General features: G+C 33.1%; 1 protein-coding gene across 3 annotated transcripts in view; it reads right to left on the bottom strand.

Moving 5' to 3' along the window:
* Positions 1-238: 238 nt before the first annotated feature.
* The window catches only part of SANBR (SANT and BTB domain regulator of CSR), a 47,237-nt gene continuing 27,699 nt past the window's right edge, over positions 239-19,776 (bottom strand). For all 3 annotated transcript variants that reach the window (XM_019717359.2, XM_074332023.1, XM_019717368.2), the window contains 10 exons: positions 17,235-17,380; positions 16,330-16,429; positions 15,311-15,343; positions 14,359-14,458; positions 5,972-6,063; positions 4,942-4,970; positions 4,790-4,863; positions 4,229-4,317; positions 1,645-1,736; positions 239-785 (listed from right to left, as the gene is read on the bottom strand). In XM_019717359.2, coding sequence (XP_019572918.1) covers positions 749-785; positions 1,645-1,736; positions 4,229-4,317; positions 4,790-4,863; positions 4,942-4,970; positions 5,972-6,063; positions 14,359-14,458; positions 15,311-15,343; positions 16,330-16,429; positions 17,235-17,380 — 792 coding nt within the window. In that variant the 3' untranslated portion in view covers positions 239-748. The remainder of the gene's footprint in view (positions 786-1,644; positions 1,737-4,228; positions 4,318-4,789; positions 4,864-4,941; positions 4,971-5,971; positions 6,064-14,358; positions 14,459-15,310; positions 15,344-16,329; positions 16,430-17,234; positions 17,381-19,776) is intronic.

Here is a 19,776-nt window from a genome sequence, read left to right as displayed (position 1 = left end):
AGTGTACAGTGGGTGTCTCATACAACTGAAATGATTTATTATCCTAACTATCAATGGTTAGTCTAACAAATTCAGAATGGCACTAGCTTCACAGAAGAAAAAGGTAATAATCAGGAATTCCAGCTCAGATGACCAATAGATAAACACTAAAAACCAAAAGATAAAAAAGTTGGATTAACATTGTGCTTTCCGCGGAATAACACTGAAAAAATTTAACCCTTCTTCCCAACACAGGAAATACCTCACCAGGAAACTTTATTTAATGCAGTCTTGAGATGTGTCACTCCTTAATATTCATGCAAACTTAAAATTAGCATCCACTGGGAATTTCATCACACAAATTGTGGTTCTCAAGGCTGTCCCAAGATTTATAGCCCAAAAGACATACAATAATCAGTGCACAGAAATTCCTGGTTACTTGAGAGTTTAGGCTTCCTTTTTTTCAAATAAATAAATTAAGGATAACAAATATTAGGAGTCTCACTAATGCCAATGGGTAAATACTGACTTTCTACATAGACTGGCATCACACTAAAGGAAAATCAGATTTCATAAATTTCAAATTTACATTAGATTTCATAAGACCTAACTATTCACTTCCCTTAGCATTATAACTTATGTGGCTTGCAATAATAATTAATAAATAACTTAAAACATTTAGAAGTCATCGTTCTGAAAATCTTCAAGTGAGCAATTTCTGATGTCCAGAAGTGTGTCTTCTGTCCTTTTAGTTATATTCTCAGGTGCTTTATGCAGGACGCCCTTGGCCCAAACGGCTTTTAGACCTAGATTTTTTAAACAGAAAACAGGGTTAGAGGTGCTGCTAAAATGATAGGAAATTGCAGCTTCTTTAGGTTATTATACTTGCTTGACAGTATCAAAGTTTAATGAAACTACAGGTAGCTCCACAATCCATTTTTAAAAACATGTGGAGTGAGATGTATTTTGGAATTCAGATATTTTTTGATTTAGGGTAGATAATATGGTCCATATAGTGTATCTTATGGATCTAGATCAGTGTACCAATAATCAAACGCATTAATGTTTCTTTATTGAAACCAATGAACTTTTACATTAAGTGGGATAAATAAAAACTATGCATAGCTTCATAGTAAGGCAGTTTAGGTTTGAAGTGACACAGATGTATAAAAAAAGTCTTGTGGATTTCTGAGCTTTCTGGATTTCAGAATTATAGATTTTGATTTGGATCTGTAGTATGAATGATGAAATCTCAGTAACCCTTAATCTTTAAGAGAAAATTTGTGACATAAAATGACACAGGACCCACAAGTTTAGAGAAAGAAAACAAGGAACAAGAAATATTTCATTGATTTATATAAAGTAATTATATATAACCTATAATCAGTATAATAATTCTGCTAATTCACAGTACTACTATAGCTTACATTTTTATCAGCAGTTGGGTCAGAATAGAGCCGAATCAATAAACAAAATCTTAAAAAAATTATACTTTCATTAAATTTTGTGCTTATGACCTTTTAAAGTCTTAACTTTTAAGTTAAAATCTGGTTCTTATTAATGTCTTCATCTTATTCTTGAAATAAAACAAAACCAAACTCAAATTATGTGCTTCTAGTGTCACTTTAAGTCAATAGCATCCTGAATTTGTTTATGCTGATTTACCTTGTGTTTTTCTCTGAGCTGCCTTGCCGTGCACTGACTGGCACTGAGGCCTTGATTTGTGCTTCAAGCCTGGAATAAATACCTCCTGCAAACTGCAGAGAAAAGGAGTAAAATTCAGTTATTATCTTTCCAGAATCAGCGAAGCTGTACTGTATTAAAATGGCATTACTTTTTAACTTAGAAGTAATTTTATTTTGATTTTTAAAATTCAGGCAATTGACTTATAATTTACATGCATAATTTTGCATACATGAAAATTCACCGTTTTTAGCTAACATTTCTGAGTTTTGACAAATGCATACAGTTATGTAACCACTGTTACAATGAAGACATAGAATAGTTCCATTAATCCAAGAAAATCTCCTTGTGTGTCTTGTAAGTCAACCGATTTGACACTATCAATACTTGGCAACAACTGATCTATTTTATGGCCAGAACATAAATTTTGCATTTTCTAGAACATTATATAAACAGAATCACACAGTCTGTAGCTTTTTGAATCTGGCTTCTTTCACTTAGCATAACATATAGAAAATTCATTTTTTTTTGCATTTTCCAGAACATTATATAAATAGAATCATACAGTCCGTAGCTTTTTGAATCTAGCTTCTTTCACTTAGCATAACATATAGGAAATTCATGTTGTTGCATATATCAGTAGTTCATTCTTTTTTACATATACCACAGTTAATCATTTATCAGGTGAAGGACATTTGGGTTGTTTCTAGTTTTTGGTGATTCTGAATAAAGCCACTTCATACATGTGTGAGTTGATCTGTATGGTGAGTACATGTTTAATGTTATAAGAAACTGCCATTATGGAAGTAAAGATTATAATCATTTTAATACTCTTTATAAATATGTACAAAATAGTATTTTGGGTGGTTATTCAAAATCTCATTTATGAAAATGTTAATTTCTTTACTTTAGCCAACACTGCTATTTACCTCCTATTAATTTTAAACCTTGGTCAATTTAGTGCTGTGTTTCCCCAAAAATAAGACCAGGTCTTATATTAAGGTTTGCTCCAAAAGACGCACTAGGGCTTATGTTCAGCGGATGTCATCCTGAAAAATCATTCCTGGGCTTATTTTCCCGTTAGGTCTTATTTTCGGGGAAACACAGTAGGTGAAAATTATACTTTATTGTTTAGATTGTCATGTGTTTGACAACTTATCAGTTACCTATTAATTCATGTTACATATAAACTTAAAATAATTTTGTAAGTACTCTTATACCCAATCTGCCACACAAAGAAATAATTATTTGAATGTTATATTAAATTATACTAACTCTAATTATTTTTTTTCTTTTGAGGAATATATCCATCAATTTATTCAATTCTTCATATAGTTCTCTTTTATAAAACAAAACAAAACAAAAAAACACTCAAACAATAATTCCAAGTTTTGTTTTAAAATTTTCTTAGCCTATCATTGTTTTATGAATGTTACTAATAAAATTGACTTGTCATATAAAAAAAAACACACAAAAAAAACAAAAAAAACTGCCAAACAGTTTTCCCAACTGGCTGTGCCTTTTGCACCCCTCCTTGCTTTATATGAGAGTGCTCATTGCTCCAGATCTTTGCCAGCATGTTTTAAAAATTCTTTTACATATTCTAGTTGGTGTATAGTGATATGTCATTGAGATTTTAATTTACATTTCCCTGATGACTAATGATGTTGCATCTTTTTGTGTGCTTATTTGCCACCTGTATCCTTCTTTCAAGAAGTGTGTGGTTAATCTTTTGCCCACTTCTTTTTACTGGGTTATTTTATTATTGAGTTTTGAGAATTCTTGATATATTCTAGATACAAATCCTTTACGATAAGTGTTTTACACATATTTTCTCCTAACTTTATGGTTTGTCTTTTCATTCTTTTAAAAGTGTCTTTCAAAAAGAACAACTTTTAAATTTTGATGAAGTCCAATTTGTCAATTTTTCTCTTTTATGGATCATGCTTTTGGGGTTGTAGCTAAGAAATATTTGCCTAACTTAAGGTCACAAAAATTATTTCCTACGCTTTCTTTTAGAAGTTTTATAGGGAAGTAAAATTTTAAATAAAAGAGTTATTATTAGGGGCAGAAGTTATTATAATTACATAATACCAACACAAATGATAATACACAATATTATCACAAACATGTAATCCTAGTAAGTATATAGGTATTTCTGCTGGTATTTCTAGTCATCATTTTCAGCAAGATAACATTTATTTTAGAGCTAACATTTAAGCACTGCATGCAGAGTTGATCAAAATCAGCAACTTCCAGAAAGTCACCCTATGGATAGTCAGCAATTGGTCAGCTGCACAGTTAATCTACTCTTTGTATGACATTACACTTTCAGTGACAATGTACTTTATTATGTGGGTTATAGAGGACCTCTGAACTATGGATAATAAGAGGTGGTTGAAAACTTTTATGTGAATTAACTGGTTAACTGATACAGAATATAAAAATATATACAAAAATTTATTCTTTTAAAATTATGCTTAAAACATCTTTATACTCTTTGTGATGAAAATAAAGAAGGAAGCAATATCTAAGCAAGCATAGTACACTACTACATAATTCTTACTTCTTTTGCTTCCTTTGACTTGAGTCGGTCCAAATCACCCAATCTCATCTTTATTAGGTGCCCTGTAATTTCAGACATCCGCCGTTGATCTGAAGGTAAAAAATAATAAACCTCACTTTTTATGGGGATGATTTATAACTTTTATTTCTTAAAAATGATTGTAATCATCAAGAGTTTATGAAACTATCATTTGGTATTAATTTACAGACACATACAACTATTTATCTTTGAAGAATTTTAGGCAGCAAGTGGCAAAATGGCTCATACATGGATACTCATGCTGTGTTTAAGATTCCTGTAAATCAGCCTAAAACATATTCTGTCATCTTTAGAGTGTAAGGAGTGGGCAGAAGTCAGTCTGAGAGCCCTTGAAACCATAGATGCATAAAACAATACAATATCTACTGGGATTGCCTAGTAATGAAACTTGTTGATGCCTAAGGGAATGTGCTAATTCTGGGCCTTATTCCAGTTGGGACCTTTAAAGCTTTCAGCATACTTCAAAAAGATTCCTATCATTGTTATTTATACCTAATTTACACTCAAATAATAAAACTTAACCGTCTTCTCTTTGTGCATCCTGGTTGAATCTCAGGGATCTCGTGGCATCCCACTTATTCTTCTGCATACTCACACTATTGAAAAAATTAAACAAAAATCAGCATTGATGCTTTCAGAGTAGATATTTGATTGGACTCAGGAGCAATACTCACATGAAAGGAGACACATCTCTAGAAGTTGACTAAAAAAAAGCAGACAACATTAAGGCCCCATTAGAACATATTTACTAATTAGTGTTACAGTTAATAATAAAAGAGCTTACATTTATTGAGTGTAAGGTACTGTACCAAGAGCATTACAAGTATTATTTCATTTAAGCCTTGAAATAACCAGATGAGACAGGTGCTATTGTTATCTGTATAATAAAACAGGTCCCGAGAAGTTAAGAAACTTGTCAAAAGAGAAACAGAACTAGAATTTGAACCCAGCTTTACTTGTCTGATCTGGAAATCCTAGCTTATGCAATCTTTTAGAATTCATCCATTTGTGTGTTAATACTTAACACGAAGATGAATTTACAACTCCTCCAATGTAATTGTGCAGAACTTGTCTCAACTCCAGCCTTTCATACATTTTTTGAAATCCATGGTTTCTCTCTTAGCCAACTGTGGTTATTACTGTCCTCTTATTCCTACCTGGCTTTTTACCCCTTCCTTTGAAGTCATAGGGAAATAGCAATTATTTTAAAAGATCATAAAATATAATTTATTTAAAAATTTTAAAGTCTATTTATCTTATTCAAAAGTCTACTTGCTTATTTTATAGTCTATTTATGTGTCTTATTTTTTAAATAGGTAATGTTGGTTCAAAATTCAAAAAGTACAAACAGAACATATAGTAAAATGCCTCTGTCCCTAGGCGTTCAGTTCCCTTCCTTAGAGGGAAATAATCTTACTACTTTCTTATGTAGCTTTCCGTGTATATACAATGAAATTCATACATATTCTATTCTATACAAATGGTAGCATAATAAGCTACTATATATACTGTTATACATTTTCCTTTTTTCACCAGTCAGTACATCTTAGAGATCTTTAATATCAGTCTTTATAGAACTTCTTCATTCATTTTAAATTGCTAGTATTCCACTGTGGCATTCATTACTCTTTTTTCAGATTGTTCCTGGCTGTACTTGCTTGCTTATTTCTCAAGATAGCATAGTAATAGATAATTTAGAGTTACCTTCTCCAATGCCTTTTCTTTCTTCTGACCACAGGGTGAAGACATCTGCTTTTTTGGTTGTTTGGTGAACTTCTTTGGCTTCTCCTTTTTCCCTGGTAACAGAAAATCAATGTTATGAGCATAAATCCCATATATTTCTCCAATGTCCTAGTGACTTCCAAACAATAAAAGTATTTAAAAAGATTGTTTTTAAAATTAACAAATTACCTCTGGATAAAAAGTAAATATGTGGAGAAGCCAACCTGAAAGAGCTTAACGGGTTCATTTTACTACTTTGCTGCTTTCTACTTGGTGAAAACCTCTGGGGAAAAAAAATGAGGGCAATGAATTAGAGGTTCCAATGAAATCAAATATAGAAAAATGTTGGGGAAAACTATACATATTTCTCCCAATCTAATTTGAAAATGAAGTCATCGCCTAATTCCAAATTTCTTATATAAAAAATAACTATAATCCAGAAAAACACAATTTGAAAATGGGAGAAGAGAAGAACTCACATAAGATCTTTAAAATGTCTTTTGCTCAGGAAGGAGGTGGGGCTATGAAGGTAAAAATGGAGGTAGGACAGAAACGATCTTGGGAAGAAGCAGATTTGGAACAAATTGTATTCCAGACTGGAGGATTCCTGCAGTCAGTATTCTGAATTTATTCTGGCAGATAGTTTAGTGGAGAAAGGAGAGAGGCAGAAAAGAAGGAGGGGAAAGAAGTATTACTCTAAAAACAATGTTTGGAGGTAAGGAAAATATGGTACATTGGATCACTGTTTCCCAAACATCAATTATGGCAGTGTAAAAAGGTTGCACACTTCTTCCAAAGAAAACAATGAGAAGAACAGAACAAAAATATTATAAACAACCATCTGTAGGCATGGCAAATAATCAAAGGTAGGTAGAAATTGAATGTTTACATTTGAAAGATGCAAGAGGTAAGAACTGGGAGTTTGTGGCCTTCTTGCCTGAGGTCACTTCCCAACTTCCCCAGCTCTGGGAGGAAAATTACAGCCTTTTGAGCACCAGGGAGAAGGTGATAGAGTTCAAAGAAACAGAGAAGCTGGAAATTTAAAGGGGAAATTTTAGAAGTAAGAAAGTCACATTAGGGGAGGCCAGATGGCTCAGTCGGTCAGAGCACGAGCTCCGCACCACAGGGTTGCCGGTTTGATTCCCACATGGGCCAGTGAGCTGCGCCCTCCACAACTAGATTGAAGACAATGAGCTGCTGCTGAGCTTCCAGAGGGGCAGCCGGATGGCTCAGTTGGTTAGAGCGTGAGCTCTCAACAACAAGGTTGCCAGTTCAATTCCCGCATGGGAAGGTGGGCTGTGCCCCCTGCAACTAAAGATTGTAAATGGTGAATGGACTTGGAGCTGAGCTGCGCCCTCCACAACTAGATTGAAGGACAACGACTTAGAGCTGATGGGCCCTGGAGAAACACACTGTTCCCCAATATTCCCCAATAAAATTAAAAAAAAAAAGTCACATTAGATGTGAGATCTAGAGTACAAACTCTGCCCAAATTCCTAGCTGAGTAAGTGTTAAACTATGAAAGTGTATGCGAGACCCTAAGAAGTCCATCTAAAAACAGCAAGCAGAAAGAGTGGGATATTGATCCTTGCAAAACAGAACTGCTCTTGGTGAGATGTGGGAGTTTCTTGTGCCTTTGAACACTTTCCCCAACCTGCATAGAGCTCGAGCTTCTGACAGCAAAAGCCTTACTGGCTTGAGTTGTCAGAAGCCAGACATGGGACTGGAAAAACAACTAGAAATCTAAAGGAAACCCATAAAACAAGGGAACCACTAAGCAAGTAAGCCCCCAATCTGAATATAAATTCTCCAAATCCTTGGCTGACCACTAAAATACATAGGCTGGTATAATTCTGGGGTACATGCTAAAGCAGTATCAGTCAACAGCCAACAAAACCCTGTGCAGAAACACCATGTAGTGCATACTATGGGGAAGACAGATTTTGCAGTTTGGGTCAGGCAAGCTAACTGCCTACTAGAACAACAACAACAAAAAACCCAATAACCCTCAGAAGGAAAAACCAGATTTCAGAGCTGCACAGAGATAATCTACAATGTACATTTTTCACCAAAAAGTTACGAGGTAAAGAAACTGAAAACTATGACCCATTCAGAGAAAAAAAACATTCAATAGAAATGGATTCTGTGAGGCCCTGCATGTTGAATTTAACAGACAATGACTTCAAAGCAACGGTTATAAACATGATCAAAGGAATAATGATATTATTGAGTAAACACATAGGGAATCTCAACCAAGAAATGGAAACTATAAAACCAAGTGGAAATTCAACAGCTGAAAAGCACAATAACTGAAATAAAAAAATGTACTAGATGTGGGTGGCCAGATGGCTCAGTTGGTTAGAGCACAAGCTCTGAACAACAGGGTTGCCGGTTTGATTCCCACTTGGGCCAGTGAGCTGCACCCTCCACAGCTAGATTGAAGAAAACGAGCTGCCACTGAGCTTCCGGAGGGGTAGCTGGATGGCTCAGTTGGTTAGGATACGAGCTCTCAACAACAAGGTTGCCAGTTCAATTCCCACATGGGATGGTGGGTTGCACCCCCTGCAACTAAAGATTTAAAATGGCGACTGGACTTGGAGCTGAGCTGCGCCCTCCACAACTAGACTGAAGGACAACGACTTGGAGCTTGATGGGCCCTGGAGAAACACACTGTTCCCCAATATCCCCCAATTAGAAAGAAAGAAAGAAAGAAAGAAAGAAAGAAAGAAAGAAAGAAAGAAAGAAAGAAAGAAAGAAAAGAAAGAAAGAAGGAAAAGAATGGCCTATACTTATTTAAAAAAATGTACTAGATGGGCTCAAGAGAAAATCTGAAACATCAGAAGAATGAATCAGTGAGTGTGAAGTTAAGCACTAGAAATTATACAATCAGAAAACAAAGAAAAGATTGAAGTGAAAGAAGCAAAACCTCAGAGACCTTTGGGACAATATCAAAGGTCTAACATATGTGTGTTGGAGTTCTAGAGTTCTAGAAGGTGAGTGAGAGAAAAGGGCAGAAAAAAATACCTAAAGAAATAATGATCATAAGCTTCCCAAATTTTGTGAAAAACATTAATTTACAGATCCAAGAAGCTCAGCAAATCCCAAGTAACAAAAACACAAGGAAAACCACATCTAGGCATATCATAGTCAAGCTTCTCAAAGTCAAAGATAAAAAGAAACTCTTTAAAGCAACAAGATTAAAAGGGTACTTTACATTCAGGGGAACAATTATATCAATGACTGACTTCTTATTAGAAACAATGGAGACCAGAAGACATTGGAATGACATATTCAAAGTGCTGAAAGAAAAAAAAATTGTTAACCAAGAATTCTATATTGAGAAAACTGTACTTCAAAAATAAAAGTGAAATAAAGAAATTTTCACTGGAAAATTTTTGGGAAATATTTGGAAATTTTCAGATAAATAAAAATGAGAGAATTTACTGTTAGTATACCTGCACTATAGGAAATATTGAAAGAAATCCTTCAGAATAAAAAATAAAATAACATCAGATGGTAATACAGACATAAAGAAAAATGGTAATTATATGGGTAAATAAAAAAGACTAAATATATATATATTTTCTTTTGTTCCCTTATATTCTTTAAATTATATAAAAGTATTCAAAGCAAAAATCATAACTCCTGTTGGATTTATAATGTATGTAGATATACATGACAACAAACAATAGCACAAAGAAGGCGAGGCAAATGGAACTATATGACTTTAAGGTTCTTATATTTTAGCTGAATTAATTCATATTAGCTTTAGGTGCGTTATGGTAGACTAAACATACATGTTGTAATCTCTAGGACAACCAATGCAAATAAATATAACTAAAATGCCAATAAAATAATTAAATGATATACTAAAATTATTTTCTTAGCACAAAAAAAGCAGGAAAGGAGAAACAGAAACAAAACACCTGAGACAATTAGGAAATGAATAGCAAAATCGCAGACCTTATACAACCATATGACTAAACATATTAAATATAAATGAAATAAATGCTCCAATCAAAAGGCAGAGACTGTCAAACTAGATAAAAAAGCAATGTCCAACAATATGATGTCTGTAAGATAGGCATTTTAAATTAAGAAATACAAAGAGGTTGAAAATAAAAGGATAGAAAAAAAAAATGCCATTCAAACAGTCAACGAAAGAAACCTAGAGTGATCATATTAATATTAAACAAAACAGACTTCAAACAAGCAGTTTTCCTATAGACTAAGAGGGATTGATACATCATACTGATAAAGGAGTCAATGCACTATAAAAGTATATGAGCATAATCACAAAGCTCTAACATATACAAAACAAAAACTGATAGACTTCAAAGAAAATATTCGGAAATTAAACACATAAGTCAAAGAAAAAATTGTAAGAGAATTAGAAAATATTTTATATGAAACAATATATCAAAGCCTGTGGCAAATAGTTAAAGCACTGCTTAGTGTGAATCTTATAGCTTTAAATGCTTGTATTAGAAAAGAAGAAAAGTAAAAAAACCAATTATTTAAGTTTTTATCTTAAGAACCTAAAAAATAGAAGAGGAAATTAAGTCCAATTTAATTACAAGGAAGGAAATACTAAATATCAGAGTGAGAAATACTAACTATAAGAGTGAGAAATCAATGAAATAAATAAACAAGCTATAACGAAAATCAATGATATAAAAGATGCTGGTTCTTTGAAAAGATCAATAAAACTAATAAACGTTTAGCTAAACTGATCAAGAAAAAAAAGATAAAACACATTACCAATATTAGGAATGAAATAGCGACATCACTACAGATTCTTCAGATGGAAAAGAATAATAAAAAAATACCATGAACAACTTCATACCAGTAAATTTGACAACATGGATAAAACAGACAAATTCCTTTGAAAGAGAAATTATCAAAACAGATTCAAGAAGAAACAGAAAACTTGAGTAGCACTATATTAATTAAAGACAGAATTAATAATTAAAAACCTTCCTATAAAAACAAAAACAGACATACAAAAAAACTCCAGGTCCAGATAACTTCACTGCTGATTTTTATCATATATTTAAGGAAGAAATAATACAAATACTACACAGATTCATTCAGAAAAGAGAAGTGAAGGGAACACTTTCCAGCTCATTTTGAGGTCATTACTACCCTGATATCAAAACTTGAAGAAGACATCACAAAAAAGCTACAAACAAAAAATTCTTAACAAAATATGAGCAAGTCAAATACTGTACCATATAAAAAGAAAAATACCTCACGACCAAGTGGAGTTTACCCCCAGAAGACTGGTATAACACTTGAAAAAAAATTAATGTGATTCATTCATCGTATTGACATAATAAAGAAGAAAACCTATAGATCAATAAATGGAGAAAAAAAATTGACAAAATTCAACAACCATTCACTATAATAACTCAGCAAACTAGAAATATAAAGGAACTTCCTCAACCTGAGAAACAGTATTCATGAAAAACCAACAACTAATATTACATACTTAATGGTTAAAGATTGAATGCTCTCCCCCTAAGATAGGGAACAAGGCAAGGATATCTGTTCTCACCACTTCTATTTAACATCAGGGTCCTAACCAGTGCAACAAGGCAATATAAAGAAATAAAAGGCATACATACAGGAAAGAAATCTAATAAATGAAAAAAAAATAAGTGAATTTATTAGCAAGGTTATAGGACACAAGACCAATATACAAAGATCAGTTGTATTTCAATATTTCCATCAATGAACAATTGGAAAAAATTTTAAAAATATATTTCTATTTATAACAGCAAAAAAAAAAACTTAAGAATTAATGTTGAACAGCTGCATACTGAAACCACAAAACATTGTTGAGAAACACTGAAGAACACTTAAATGGAGAGATACTCCATGTTCGTGGGTTGAAAGACTTGCCATTTTGAAAGAAAACAATTCTCCACAGATTGATGACATATGGGTTCAATACAAGCCTAATAAAAATCCCAGCAGTATTTTTGTAGAAACACCCACACTCATTCTAAAACGTATAAGAAATGCAAATCACCTAAAAATACCAAGATATTCATAATCTAAAACAAAAGAACATTTTTGTAGGACTCACAGCACTAGATATCAAGTCTCGCTAAAAACTACAAAAATTAAGACAGTGTGGTAGTGAGATACTGATGTGTAGACACACATAAGATTCAATGGAAGAGAGTAAAGAGTTCAGAACTAGATTCATATGTAATGGTCAGCTGATTTTTTTTTTTTTTTTTTTAAACAAAGGTGTCAAAGTAACTCAATGGGAAAAGAATCATCTTTTCAACAAATGGTTCTAGAACAACTGGCTATGCCTATGGTAAAAAAAGGAAGAAAGCTTGATTCTTAACTCATACCACATGCAAGAATTAGCATGGAAGTGATCATAGACTTAAATATAAAAGCTAAAATCATACAACTTCTAGAAGAAAACATAGTAAATCTTTGTGACCTTGAAGTGGGCAAAGATTTCTTAGCTGTTAAAGCATAAAACAAAAGGAAAACTAAAAAATTAGAGTTTACAAAATTAAAAACTTTTGCTCTTCAAAAGACATCATTAATAAAATTAAAAGGCAAGTCAAAGATTAGAGGAAAATAGCTGCAAAACATGGACTTGCATACAAAAAATATATAGAACTCTTACAACTTAGTAAGGCAACAAATTCAATTAAAATAGGCAAAAGTGAAAAAAATAGGCAAAAGGTTTAAACAGACACTTCACGAAAAAGATAATCAAATGGTCAATAAGCACATGAAAAGATGCTTAGAACTATTATACCGACTAGAATAGCTAAAGTTAAAAAAAAAAAAATCAACAATAATACCAAGTATCGTGACAAATATATAGCAACTGGAACTCTCATACATTGCTACAGTCACTTTGCAAAATCATTTGGAAGTTTCTTATAAAGTTAAACATACACATACCATATAAACCAGCAATTCCACTCTTAGATATCTATCTACCCAAGAAAAATGAAAACATATGTCCACACAAACTTGTACACAAATGTTCACAGCAGCATTTTTCAAAATAGCCAAGAATTGGAAACAACCCAAATGTTCCATGAAATGGTGAATGGATAAGCAAATTATGGTATATTCATAAAATGGAATACTAGTCTTCTATAAGAAGGAACAAACTACTGATATACACAATATGAATCAGTCTCAAAAACATCATGCTAAGTGAAAGAAGCCATATACAAAAAGACTACTCATGATTCCATTTATATGAGATGTTAGAAAAAGTGACAAAAGCAGATAAGTGGTTGTCTGGGGTTGGGAGTGTAGAAAGGGAATTAATTGAGTGTAAAAGGGCAAGAGGTAACTTTTTGGAGTGATGTTCTAGGTCTTGATTTTGGTGGTCATTACACAACTGTATGCCCAAACTCATCAATGTGTACACATAACAATGGGTGAACTTTATTACATGTAAATTATACCTCAATTAACTGTGAAAAAAATACAATATAGTAGCATTTCTCTCCTTGACTAATTAGGATTGAAAAATAATTGATAAAGGACTAATTTTTTCATTAAGAGATTCAACATGTAAAGAAAAATTATACAAAACTTGGAAATAAGACAAGGGAGGATTGCATGTCCTTTCAGTGTCATACTTGGGGCCCAACCCAAGAATTATTTAATTCTCTAAGAGAATGTCCTTGTGTTTGACTTTCCTATCTATATCTAGTATTACTGAAGGCCCAGATGCTATGAAGTTTCATGTAAACTTGCAGATTTTTGTGTCTAACAAAAATGCAAATGATTTGTCTAGTAGCAAAGATAACCCCAAAGGTTATGGGTTTATTGCCTTGTAGGCCATTAATCAATTTTGTATCTCATTTGCAATCTTTTAACTTCCTTTTTTACCAAATGCCTATAAATACTTGAATCTTCAAATGCTCTTTGAATCAATTTTCCCTATTTCTCTCACTAATGAATTGAAATTTTTTGATACAAGCTCATTCTCTAGTCCTATAAAATCATGTTTTTAATTTTTTTAAAGTCACTCTTTGATGACTATTATTGTTTCATTTGAGCGTCACTTGAAATCATCTCATGTGCATTGACGTGAGTCATGCATTTGGAGAAACCCATTAGGTTACACCTGAAATGAAAACTTGAAGGGATTATTTCTCAGTATACTGCACTTACTTTATAACTTTATAAGTATTCTGTGTTAGTGCCAGGGTTAGGGGATATTGGTGGAGCTTCCTTTATTTATTTATTTTTTGCCATGTTGTATCCTACAATGTTGACTTAAAAAGCCAATTCCTCATCTCTTGTATTAAAGCACTCAGAATGCAAGCCCTTCATAATAAGAGATGATTTTAACTTAGAAATCAATGTACTTTGTTTCTTGGATACTTCTTCTTCATCTCCAACTTCATCTTCAGTGACCTCAGATCCGGTAGTATATTCTTCTTCTTCTGAAAATAATGACTGTTGTTTCTGAATTAAAAAACAAAACAAAATAAAAACACATCCTATTACAAATGTAGTATTATCACATCAAACACATTTATATAAATTTATTTTGGATGAATGAGTCAAACAAGAGCTGACAAAATGACCACTGCCTAGACAACATAAGGACAAGGTCACATTACAGCAAAGATTTTTTGTTTCCTCCACAGATTCCAGCAGACTAATGGGCACCTACAGGCACTCGGTATTTGTTGCTTTGCACCTTTATCACTCAATGGAAAGTATGCTCCTTGCTATTAAGATTAAATTAAAATATAATAACCCCCAATATTAAAGGAGTCTCATAAACAAGCACACACACATTTTCTGGGTCAGTGTGGCCCTGGACTACTTAAACATATCTGCAGCAGTTTCCTGCATCTACCCACCATACTGTTTGTCATCACTGATCCAAATTCCTACTCCATTTGTGTGAATGCTAATGGCAGGTGGCATAGTAATGGCAAACAGTTAAAAAAAAAAAAAAAAAAAATCAACCAACCAACCAAATACTTGGAACTTAATGGATCTGTAGCTTTGCTCAATGTTCTAAATTTGACTTAAAAGAGACTGATGGATTATGCAATCAGATAATGGAGTATGTGTCTGTTTTAAATAAAGACATTTTTAGCAAGCATAAAGTTGTAGACACTGAAAAGGATGCTATACATTTAACACGTTGCGTACGACGGGGTTTAAATCCCTCGTGAAGACTCTCGTGATCCGTACGCAACGTGTTAACTAAAATCTACAAAATAAGATGCTGATAAGATTCTATTAAACTAAACTTTAATTTAGGAAGAAAGAGATCCATGGAAGTGAAAGTTGCTCACTTACCAGTTGCAGAGTCCAGTTTTTCAGTGATAAAAACTATAAAAAAGACAAAAGAATAAGAGATTAATAAATCTGCATCTACCCAGATTGCAGTTCCTTATTTTCATATGAATATTGTAGAAGAGCTGAAAAAAGTTACAAGTATAGTTCCCTTCTAGATTGAAACATTAGTTTAAACTCAGGCTGAAAATGATATATTGTAATATTTTACATCTCCTATCTGGAGATGTATATTTTTACCTAAAAAGAAAAAAAAAATCTCCCCAGTGTCATTTCTAAAGGATGAGTAAATTCCATGTAGAGATAATATAATTTTAGTTATTTTTTGAACTATTTCAATCACTTTTTGATGTTTATATTTTATGATAAGGAACCAGATTATATACAGATAGTGAAGAAATCTAATTAGCTATTTTGTATATAATTCATAAATGTTAATGACTGAACACTTACAGCTATTTGGAGTTTATAATGCATTTTACATGGAATATTTCACTTTTTCAAGTACATGTTATATTAACCAACACAAAGGCAGGAAGTTCACATGCAGACTCCCTGGTTGTTAGCAACAAGACTCAAAGGAATCAAAACTCTCTGGTCACCTTAAACATATTTCAAATTTGAAACCTAGGGAAAAACCAAATGCATTCCTGATCACAATTAAAAAAAAAATTCATACTGAAAAAAGTTTATAGTACTAGAAGGGGACAAAATATCCCATGCATACTATCTTTATTCCTCAAATCATTATTTGCTCATAATAAAAACCCTCAAGACCATGTTATATTCCTCCACCCCAAATTTAAGTCAATTAGTTATTAATTCTTTGAGGGCAAGGAATGTGTCCTATTACCTTTACTCAGCATAATACCTTATGATCAGGTAGTCAGTAAATACTTATTAACTAGAAATTTTAATTTCAATTTAAACCAGTCAGGTTTCTGTTAAAGATTAAATGTCATTAATTTTTTGTTGTTGTCATTGTTTATACATATAAGGAATACATGAAACAAGCTACTCACGGCATTGAGCTCCCCAGTTTTGGGGCCCCATGGTGTATTTGGCTCCAGTAAAACATCACAGTCTAGACCCTTCTCATCACAGGGACCAACCCCAGAATCACTTGAAAGAAAAAAACATTTTATGGGGAAGTGTTTAATTTTTTAAGAACTTAAATGCAAATGTTATCTTTTTTATTGCAAATGTTTTATAAATTGCTCTTCAGAAATACAGTTGTTGAGTACAAGGTATGCCACTTCAACAGTGACATTTCTCAATTCACCGTGATTCCCTTAGCAGAAGTCACTCTGTAGGGGGAGCATCATTGCATTCCTGGCATCACACTTGCCAGGGGGTGAACTGGATTCCTATAATGGGTACTGTTTTGAGAACCGCCTTTATTAAAGAGTCCTCCTACCCTCAACCTGTATGCCTGCTGCAGTCGCAAAATGGTGGAAGTGACTTCAGTGACTGCTGAATTCAAGAAGTTCAAATTTATGCAAAGATGACTTCAACCATCAACTCTTTTCCTAGTTGCGTCCATTAAGCATTTAATATTCTTAAGATGGGCTTAAGTAACTTGGGAAAAGAAAACACACACACACACACACACACACACACACACACACACACTTCAAAAATTGGATTGCGCGTCCCAACCTTTCAATCACCAATGACTCCTTTTATTCGTTTTTCTTCCCTAGGACCTCCTATTTTTGAAGTGTTTTTCCTATCAAATAAACGCCTGCTTGCTCTTATTGTAAGCTAATATATAATTTCAGTTAAGCTTTCTGAAATAACATAAACTGTTTGAGGACTGACATTAGTGATTGGGGAAACACTAGGGGACAGAAGATCCTGAGACAGGAATCACTGAATCCAGCTGCAATACGGCATTTCCCCTGCCCCCGCCCGGCCCCCACCTCACCTAACGGTATCTTTAGAAAAAGGCACAACAATGACATCTTTGTGTTTGTGCAGATCTTCCAGTATTCTAGCAGTTGGACAGGACAGCAAATCTCCACCTTCACCAAGATCAGGAAAAGCAACCATGTGGTCCCTCAGTTCACAACCCTGTTATATAAGAGACACTAAATTAGAGAGGTTGGTTCATTATAGAAACATTCCTTTAAAGATGACTATATGTTTTTGTTCTTCTTTGACTGGTCATATCGTCATATAGCAATCATTTTACTACTTTTTCTCAAAGGAAAAAAAAACTCATACAGAAATGAGCATGAAAAAAATGTATATTTAAAAAATATCCAAGAACATCCATGTAACCACCATCTACAATAAGAAATAGAATATTTCCGGGGTGGTTTGTTAGCTCAGTTTGTTACAGCGTGGTGCTGATAACACCAAGATTGCCAGTTTGATCCCCCCGTGGGCCACTGTGAGTTGCACCCTCCTTAAAAAAGAAAAAAAAATATTTCCAACATTCCAGGTGTCCCCACGGGCCCATAACTGCCTCCGGAAAGATAACCTCTATACTGACTTACTTCCTCGCTTTTATCCTTTTGTCACTTAAGTATGCATTTCTAAACACTCTAGTTTAGTATTGCCTCACTTGTTTTGTTCAACATATTTCTATGAGTCAACCACATTGTTGCATGTAACTAACATTTGCTTTAATGTATAGCATTCTACTTTGTGAATATACACAATTTATTATACAGTTGATGGATTGGTTGTTTCCCAGTTTGGAGCTATTTGAAATAATACCATTATGAATATTCTTTTACATGCTTCCTGGTGTACAAGTGCCCCTGTGTACCAAAATATAGTACTATCAGCAGTGTATGACAGTTCTCATTACTCTATATCCTCAGTAACTCTGTAAGACATTTCAATTTTAATCATTCTAACAAGTGTGCAGTGGTATGTCATTGTGGTTTTAATTTGCATTTCCCTAGTTACCATTTAGGTTGAGTTCCTTTTTATGTTTACTGGACAAGAACAAGGAACTCTGCTGTGTAAACTGCTTATTGTCTTTTTCTTAGTGATTTGTAAGACTTAAAAAATCTTAATATGAACCCTTTATGGATATGTGCTGCTAATATCTGGTCCCACCCATGAGTTTGTTTCTTCAGTTTCGGTTTATTTAATATAGTTGATGTACTTGAATTTAAAATTTCTTTCTTTATCTCATTACCTTTTAATAGTTTTATTAGTTTTCCTTTCATATATAGGTCTTTTTTGTGAATAGTTTGGGCTAGAGTCTAAATCCATGTTTTTCCCCGCTATGGATATCCCACTGTCACAGTACCTCTTACTGGAAAGTCCATCCTTTGCCCGCTGCTCTGTAATGCCACCTATGTCACAGCCAAGTATCCAAGTGGCTGAGTACTCTATACTTTTCTATTGGTTCATCCACCTACTCTTTGCTAGTATCACCCTGTCTTAATAACCAAAGCTTTATAATAAATCTTGATATTGGGCAGAGCAAGTACTTCTACCTTTGTGTTCTTTGAGAGTATCTTAGCTATTCTTGGCCCTCTGCATTTCCATATACATTTTAGAATCAGCTTAGCAAAGTTCCCCATAAAAACCCATTAGGATTTTTACTGAGACTGCATTGGTCAGTTTGGGGAACACAGATCAGTTTGGGGAACATTTACATCTATACATCGAGTCTTCCCATCTATGAACATGATACAATAATCCATATTTCAGTTTTCTTTATTTTCTCTGAATAAAGTTTTATGTTTTCTATATAGAGTTCTTGTACATATTTTGTCAGATCTATTCATAGGCATCTGATAGTTTTAAGGTTAGTGTTAGTGGTTTCTTTGTATTAATTTCATTTTCTAACCTTGTTGGTTTATAGAAATGCAATTGATTTTTGTAAATGATTTCAATAGATTAATCTTACATTCTTATTAATTCTAATGATTTATCTGTAGATTCTCCAGGGTTTTCTATGTTCATGATATCACCTGCAAATTATGACAGTTCCTTTTCAATTCTTACACCTTTTTGTTTCTTTTTCTTGCATTAATATACTGTCCAGGACCTCTATTACAATTTGAACAGAAGTGTGGTGACAATGGGCATTGTTACTGTGCTCCTAATTTCAAAAGAAAAGCTTTCCACATTTCATCATTAAGTGTGATATTTGCTGCAAGTTTTATATTATCTATCCTTTACTGAACTGTACCATTTTTTTTTCTAAATTTGTTAAGAATTTATTGTTTTGGTTTTTTTTTATCATTCCACTCATTCCCTTCACACACATTAATTTAGAAGTTATACATTCTTCTATACTTTTAGTGGTTATCCTAGAACTTGTAAGATGTATCCTTGACTTATCAAGGTCTAATTTGTTAGTACCCTCCCTCCCAAAGACCTTTTAAATTCCACTCCACTGCTTTCCCAACTTATAGACTATTGTTGTGAGTTTTAAAATTATACCTTAAAATGTATAATATATATTAATAACATATTTTAAAATTGTCTATATTAATTTA

Source organism: Rhinolophus sinicus, linkage group LG05, assembly GCF_036562045.2.
Source record: "Rhinolophus sinicus isolate RSC01 linkage group LG05, ASM3656204v1, whole genome shotgun sequence".
NCBI lineage: Eukaryota > Metazoa > Chordata > Mammalia > Chiroptera > Rhinolophidae > Rhinolophus > Rhinolophus sinicus.
The sequence above is the reverse complement of the archived record's forward strand: the minus strand, read 5'-3'. Positions and strand labels throughout refer to the sequence as shown.